Source organism: Phoenix dactylifera, chromosome 15, assembly GCF_051530095.1.
Source record: "Phoenix dactylifera cultivar Ajwa chromosome 15, Ajwa_hap1_PhDact_Kaust_v1.1, whole genome shotgun sequence".
Taxonomy (NCBI): domain Eukaryota; kingdom Viridiplantae; phylum Streptophyta; class Magnoliopsida; order Arecales; family Arecaceae; genus Phoenix; species Phoenix dactylifera.
Window position 1 is genome coordinate 4131887 of NC_143204.1, and position 8085 is coordinate 4139971.

An 8085-nucleotide genomic window follows, 5' to 3' on the forward strand; every position below is an offset into this window, starting at 1 on the left:
GAGGTTTAGAGACTTGTTGGCATGCTCGACGTGAGTGTGGAAGATATTGGTGCGCCTCCAATCTTCCTCCACGTTCTCCTCCTGCTTGCAACCCGTAAGAATCTGCCGCACGACGCACACAGGTAGATCTGAAGCTTCTAGCTCCACCGTAGGGGCTTCTTCATCATATTTTTCGTTTCCTTCATTTCCCTCTTCATCAGCGGGCTAAGAGGGAGGAGTGACTTCAGAGGGTCCTATGATCTCATCCTCTTCACATACCAATGCAAATCGTTGGTCTCGGGTAGGACAAACAACGGCGAAATGGCCTCGCCCGCCGCACTTGTAGCATTCAACAGGATTCTTCCCTTGCGGTGTGGATTGTGGCATAGGACCTTTACCCTTTTCATTAGCCCTTAGAGCACCCCTTTCCTGATATGTGCTTCTATTTACAGAGGTTTCAGATCTGAAAGCAGGGGCGTTACCTCGAGAAAATGGAACTCCTCGGTTGGTGCTGCGCTCGAAAAATCTTCGTGCAACCGGTGCTTGCGTAGGGCGTCTTTGTCGTAGCTGCGATTCAACTCGAATGGCGAGTTGGTATGCCTCCTCTAGGCTAAAGATGCGCATCGTCATTAGCTCCCTCTTGATGTCATCCCTCAGCCCGGATCGGTACCGAGTTAGGGACTGTCGATCCGTCTCCGTTAGGTTGCTGCGGATCATCAACTCATGGAATCGGGCCGTATACTCATCTACGGAAGAGCTCCCTTGACGAAGTTTCAGAAGTTCTTCGAAGAGTGTCTCCTCATAATCAAGGGGAAGAAACTTTTCCTTTAAATGAAGTTTCATCTCTTCCCAATTATTGATAGGGGGCTGTCGGAGTCGATGAAACTTCTCTTCAACGCTATGCCACCATATGCGTGCTTGGCCCTTGAGCTTCATCTTCACGAATCGCACCTTGGTTTCATTGGGCATGCTGAACCATTCGAAGTAGTCTTCGAGAGACATCAGCCAATCCTGAAAGTGGGTTGGGTCCATGCTTCCGCTGTAATCAGCAACTTCTACACGAACCCGCTTCATGACATCGTCGAGATCATTGCGCTCCCGCTGATTTTGATGAACATAGGGGTTCCTGAAATTATTCCCCATACGAGGAATGTTTGGAGGGGGCATCCGCTGATCCCTAGGTGGCCTTTGGGGTGATAGACCCCTAGGGGAGAATGCTTCAACATCGGGGTCTCCTCCAAATGGCACTTCTGAATTTTCAGGTTGCGCGGGGACAGCATGTTCATCTTCAAGATTGTTTGGCTCGGGAAAGAGACGATCCCAAACAACTTCCACCTTCTGATTCAAGGCCGCCACTTGCCGGATGAGCTCGGCCATCATCTCAGCACGTTGTCGTTCATTGTTGTAGGGGCGACCACTTCTGGTACTCATGGCGACAAGGATTCGCTCTGATACCAATTGACGCAATCGGGGTGGGCTGCAGATTTTTTTTCTTCTTTGAGGATGGCTGAATCTTTCCTCTTTTTTCTTTTTTTTCCAAAGCAATGACAATGGAGGCTAGGGTTCTTTGTGGTGGAAGGAAGGAGGAAGAAGATGGGTTGCTGGATGGGTGAGATTGGGTTCGTGGGATTCAACCAAGTGACTAGAATTGGGCACCCAATTGAGTGGGCGGCTGAAATTGGTTTGCACCTAATGGGTTGGCCGGCTTGGGTTATTTAGAGTCCTATTGGGATTAGGACTCAAGGGAGGACGTGGGAAGGGGTTGTGGCATGAGGAATACGGCTGGGGAGGCTGATGTGGCACACAAGGAGGCGCACCTAAGGGAACAAGGCATGAAACAAGGAAGAGAGAGAGTGGATAAGGATGAATTAGTTTTGGAAATCTCATCCAAACTAATTCAAACTTGGAAGGCATGAAGGGGAGGCATCCCACCTCTTCCTTCAGCCTCTTGGCATCGCACCAAGCAAGGGACTTGCCCCTCCTCACGTTCACAAGGAAAAATTTCGAAATCCAAAACTAACTTCATTCATCATACCCTCCTTTATATAGAAGGAAAGGTTGGCAAAGGATAAGGATAAGGACTACACAGAATTTTAAATTGGACTCCTAATTACATGTGGACTCAATTCAAAATTTAAATTTTCTAGTTGACCAATCAAAGGCCTTGACACCTAAGCCTAGACACCAAAGATCCATATCTATGGCGTGTGGATTGAAACCCATCAAAAGGAATTCAGCCGCATGCCATGAATATTTATCTAGGTGGAACTCCTTCTCGGGTACCAACATCAGCATAAAGTTCGGGAGACTCCTCAAATATCATCTGATCTCCAAATTTCATGTTCTTATAGTCATTGGAAAGCTACGGATGTCTACTTTCCAACAAAATTTGAATCAACTTAATCAGACTTCTGTAGCTCTCGAAATCTTCAAAATACCATAAGATGTTCAATCTGTCACGGATTTCAACTGGATCTGAACTCTGAATTTCTTCCACATGTGAGAGGTCTTCATGGTTGAACTTCTCTTTATTTTGACTTGTGACCACTTCTAATTAGCCATGGACCCATTCATGCCTTGGACTCAATCTAATTGACACTGAAGAGGCTAACCCATTGTGAATCAAATCACTTATTGCAGGGACTCAATCTAATTTCAGCTTGGACTCAACTTTGCTTGGACTAAAATTCTTTCCACTCCTTCACCCAATATCCCACTCCATTAGAATGAGGGTGGTGCTTCATGGTTGGGCTTCATCTCCATGCTCTCCCCATGATTCAATTGGGCTCAACATGATTGATATTGGAATTCCTTGAACCCCATGAAACTTGGAGAACACCCAAGAAGGAAACTCAATCTCCATTCCCAAGGGACTAGACCCAATACACCATGCCCAAGGGGGATGCTCCTGCATCATTTAATTTAACTTTTATGTAAAATTACCTCAAGCCCGCAGCGGAAGTTGGTCGAGGTAATCTGAATCTGGATCCCTGAAGATAGCTCTGCGAGGCCTGGATCTGCAAGCCCTCTACTTTGCACGCACGTCGAGCTTCGTAGGAAGGTTGGACGATATTTGTATTTTGCAAAAACATTTTTTGCAAAAAGGACCCTAGAAGAAACACTTTTCTTTTCTTCTCCTTCTTCTTCTTCCTTCTCTCCCGTTTCCAACCCGATAGCATCAATTCTGGACCGATCGCAGAGGAGAAGAGAGGAGACCAGAAAATCGGATCTGGATGCTTGCCACTGGTGAGAAGATTGAGAGAGAAGGACCACTTCTTCTCTCTTCCTCTTCTCCTTTAGAAAATTCCCACCGAAGCCTCTGTCTGTGAAGTTTCTTCCAAAGATTTCACAGACAGATTCACTCCCTTTTTCTCTCTAATTCGTTCTCACTTCAAGAGGAAAACGTTGGTCTATCTATAGGCCAACGCAGAGAGGTTTTTAAGAGGAGTTATGAGCTGCCGTTATCGATTTAAATATAAGATTGGTAACGTTTATTTCAAAAACAAACGTGGAGAAAATCGTCCAATTCATCCGATAACAGCTGGATTTCAAAAATCAAATTTAACCGAAATGTAGCCGGTTCAAAATTGGACATTTTGGTCTAGACGGCAGAGCAGACGGAGGCTAGACGGTGGTGCGGTGTGGAGACGAAGCCGGGAGGAAGAAGGCTCTGTTTTCTCCTCCCAGGCTTTTCTCCATCGTGGCTCACAAAGAAAATGTTAAGGGTCCATGAGGGGGAGTGGTCCACGGGTCCATGGGAGTTTAAAAACAAGTCAGCCGTCAACCATTTAAATGGAATTAGCCAAATAGAAAATGGGTTAGCCCATTTTGTAATAAAGCAAGCCTATTTGGTTCTAAACTAAATTGTTAGCCCATTTGAATGATTTTTGATCCGAAAAAATTCCACATGAGTCTGACTCATGGGAGATTCAATTGGGTCCAGTTTTGGCTCGATCCAAGTCCGACTTAGATCAGAACAAATACGAAATTAAATTCCAATTAAATCATGATCGAGCCCAATTACACTAATTTAGACCCAATCAAATCCAATCTCAACAATTGAGTCCTGATCAAGTTCAATTATATTAATTGAAACTTGATTGATCCGAAATACAGACTTAATTAGTTGTTCATCCATGAAATTTAGCATATACCTCATGTTCAGTGCTAGCTGAACATGGACAGAACCAAATTCCAAATGACCCATAATTTAATTCTTAATTAAATTGGGTCAAGACCCTCCTACTTAGCTTGCTAATGTGCGTGACTCCGATAGGTTCGAATACTAAGCCGGTAGTACATGGACTACTCCATACACTAATCGAGGTGACCATCTAGCAATGATACCCGACGTCCGGATAGGTCGAATATGCAAAGCAACATTCAAGAACCTAGACGTATGGTTGTTGCATAATTTATCTGTTAGAAACCCGCCCATGCCGCAGAAAAATTTCAAAATTTCAGATGCAGCAGAAAAGGCATGCGCGGGATCAACCGTTCATCGCATGAACGTTGTTTAAAACCGTTCGTAGATAGATAAGGATTAAAAATCTTTTTAAAAATATTAGAAGATCAGATCTTCACCTTGTGCGGGTAGATGATCACCGCAAACTGATGATCGTGATTTTTGGATGAAGGTTCGCTTGAAGCCGTTCAAGTGCCCGGCCTCTACGGGTATCCACACGAAGCAGGAACCAATCCAAGCTTTCTATCTCCCCGGGGTGCTAGCTCCCTTGCAGAGATAACTTTGATGGCTGATGTCCTCCCTCTTAATCAACCCTTGATTGTGCTTGGGAGGAGGAAGAAGAAGGATGAAGAAGAGGAAGAGGAACGAACCCCACGCAGCCTTCTTTTCTTCCTTGCGTTGGAACCAAACGGTGGAGGAAGGAGGAAGGCCGCCACCACACTTTTTGCTTCCTTTGCTTGCGGCTGAAAAACAAGGAGAAGGAGAGCGAGGCCACGGCTGGAAGAAGGGCTTCTATTACCTTAGGGTTCCGCCAAGAGGTCCCTCTTTTAAAGGTGTGGAGCTCCTAACTTTTAGGAGCTCCTTATTTTCTTCCAAAGAGGGGCGCCGGCCCCTCTCTTCATGCCGCACCCAAGATGAGAAGGGGGAGGGGCGTGATCCCCTCCTTCTTGTGGTGCCCTAATCCTCCTCTAAGGAGGATTAGGAGTCCCTCTTATAGCTTAGTCCTAATCCAATTAGGTCTTAACCAATTTATGAATCAATTGGGTTCAATCTATGCTAGTCCTAATCCAATTAGAACTTGAATGAACCATGACTCAATTGAACTCTTCAATCCTAATCCAATTAGAAGTCATGTTGATTCACTAGATTAATAATTAATTAGGACTTAAGAAATCCTAATCCAATTAGGACTTGTTTAATTCTAGTCCTAATCCAATTAGGACTCTAATTTAAATTCGAAGTCCTAATCTGATTAGGACTCTAGGAATCCTACTCCAAGTAGGAATCCAAATTTAATTCAAAACTCCTAATCTAATTAGGATTATAGGAATCCTACTCCAAGTAGGAATCCTAGTCCTACTCCAAATAGGATTCCCAGTCCAAGTAGGAATCCTAGTCCTAATCCAATTAGGACTCTAGGAATCCTACTCCAAGTAGGATTCTTGTTTTAAGTCCAATTAATTAATTTTCTTTGTTCCTTCTTCAACATATTATCAATTGAATTGATTACTTGTGATTCTTAATCACGATTCAACCATCGGATCGGTCAATGCCTCTAATGTGTGTGACCCCATAGGTTCTACTCTGACTGGTAGTGAGATATATTATGATCTCTATCACAATATCATTGAAAACTCCTTTCAATGGATTGGAACGATTCCAACTCTACTCATTAGGGTTTATCGATCATCGAGATAATCCCTGTGAGTCCCACCATCCACCAGTGACACCTAGCAGCATGTAGTGGCTACTCAGTAGAATAGAATGATGAACCTCTAGGTGCAGTTATTGTGTGATACAGTCCTTCTATCGTGGATCCCTACAAGACGGAGGTCATGGATAACTCGTCAAACTCCTTCGTCTGTCATATGTCAAGATTTATTCGACTTAAGTTCGAAGCATCGCAGGTCAAAGGACCAGTCACACTACTGTAACATCAAGCAAGTCACTGACGAGTGGATAGACATCCAAGTTGTTGACCCCCTAATGGATTTTGATGAATACAAAACACTAGAGCATAATTCCATTATATCTTAACAATTTAATTAAGGAATTCATGTGTTTTATCTAGAATATTGTTGAGAAATGTCTAGGCAAGTTTCCATAATTTTTATGAATTCATTGAAGAACATTTTGAGTTAATGAAAAAGTTCAGGGACAGCCGAGACGTCTCCTGATAGTTTCAGAGACGTCTCTGGCACAAACAGGAAGAACTGGCACACTTGGAGACATCCCCGGCACCTGCCGAGTCGTCCCCGCGTTAGCGGAGTCGACTCTCTCAGTAGCGGAGTCGACTCTCTCAGTGGCGGCAGAAAGGCAGTTTTCAAGAGATATGCGCGAGACGTCCCCACTGTACGCCGAGTCGTCCCCGCCGGTAAAAAGGAGAGTTCCCGAGTCGTCCCCAAGATAGCCGAGACGGCTCTCTCAGGGTTTTCCAGAGAATGGTTTTTTCGGTGATAAGGCAGCGGAGTCGACCCTGAGACAGCGGAGCAGTCCCCATGCATAAAGTGCAGACGAGCCGAGACGTCCCCTGAAAGAGCGGAGTCGACTCTCTCAGGGAATTCCAGAGGACATGTCTTTTGGAGATAAAGTAGCGGAGTCGTCCCCACTCAAAAAGTGCAGACAAGCCGAGACGTCCCCGTAAAGTGCCGAGTCGACCCCAGACAACATAAAAAGTAAAATCCTGTAGGCGAGACGTCCCTCGTTGTAGCGGAGACGTCCCCGGAGCGCCTGGGACGCGACTGACAGCTTTTCAGGTTTGGTTTGAATTTCAAATTCTTCTCTTTTTGTTTCTAACGGCTATATTTGCTTTTTGGGCTATAAAAAGGGACCTCTTAAGTGGTTCTCAACAACTCTTCACCAACCAAAAAAAAGCTAGATCATTCAAGAGAGAAGTTAGAAAGAAAAGCTCAAGGGAGTGAGTGCATTCAAGGAAGGAAATCAAGTATTCTCAAGTCTCCCAAGCGATTTCAAGCTCAACCACTCTCGTGCGCTCGGGATTCGAAGCTCACACTCAACCCTACGCGCTCCACCTCGGAAGAATCAACATCTCCCACGCTTCCAACGGCAAAAGGATTCTTCCGGGTTACATTATTCATAATTGTTATATTTGCTTCTTAGAGCTTTTATTTTCTTTTGTAAACTCTTTTATTGTGGTGCTTGTTCCAGTCAAGGGACTTGGAACAAGGGAAAGGCGTCCCAAGCCTAAGAGAAATTGGGGGTTTTAGGGTTTGTTGTGAGCCCGGTGTAAAACAACGAGTTGGGTAGTGAACTCGCAAAACTACCGTACTGTAATCTTGGATTATAGTAGAAATTTCCAAAGGCGCTTTGGGGAGTGGATGTAGGAGCGGTGAAGGCTCCGAACCACTATAAAACCGTGTGTTTGTGGTTGTCTCTTCTTATCTCTTTATCTTTATTTTAGTTCATATATTTGTGTGTTTTATTTTTAATTAGGCAAAAAGTTTTTAAAATACCCAATTGACCCCCCTCTTGGGTGACCATCTCTGGGCAACAAGTGGTATCAGAGCGGGTGCTCTGTATATTTCTTGAAAGACCTAACCGTCTTAGCCGAAGATCTAGATGGCAACACCCTTTAACAATGTTCCTGCCGAGGGGCAAGCAACCAATAGACCTCCACTCTTCAATGGGACAAATTATACCTATTGGAAGACGAGAATGAGAATTTTCATTCAAGCACAAGACTATGCCTTGTGGAGGGTTATAGTCAAGGGACCACAAGAACCATCACACGTGGTGAATGGCATTCGAGTTCCCAAACCTGAGGAGGATTGGGATGAGAATGATGATAGGATGGCTCAACTCAATTCTAGAGCCATGAACTCATTATTTTGTTCTCTAGATGTAAATGAGTTCAATAGAGTCTCTACATGCAGTTCCGCTAAGGAAATATGGGATAGGCT

The 8085-nt window shown here is 44.5% G+C and overlaps 1 protein-coding gene across 1 annotated transcript; it reads right to left on the reverse strand.

Moving 5' to 3' along the window:
• Nucleotides 1-204: 204 nt before the first annotated feature.
• LOC149751197 (uncharacterized) lies at nucleotides 205-1011 on the reverse strand. Its single transcript, XM_089927609.1, has one exon. It carries the CDS (start codon nucleotides 1009-1011, stop codon nucleotides 205-207), a length of 807 nt encoding a protein of 268 aa, XP_089783735.1.
• Nucleotides 1012-8085: the final 7074 nt, after the last annotated feature.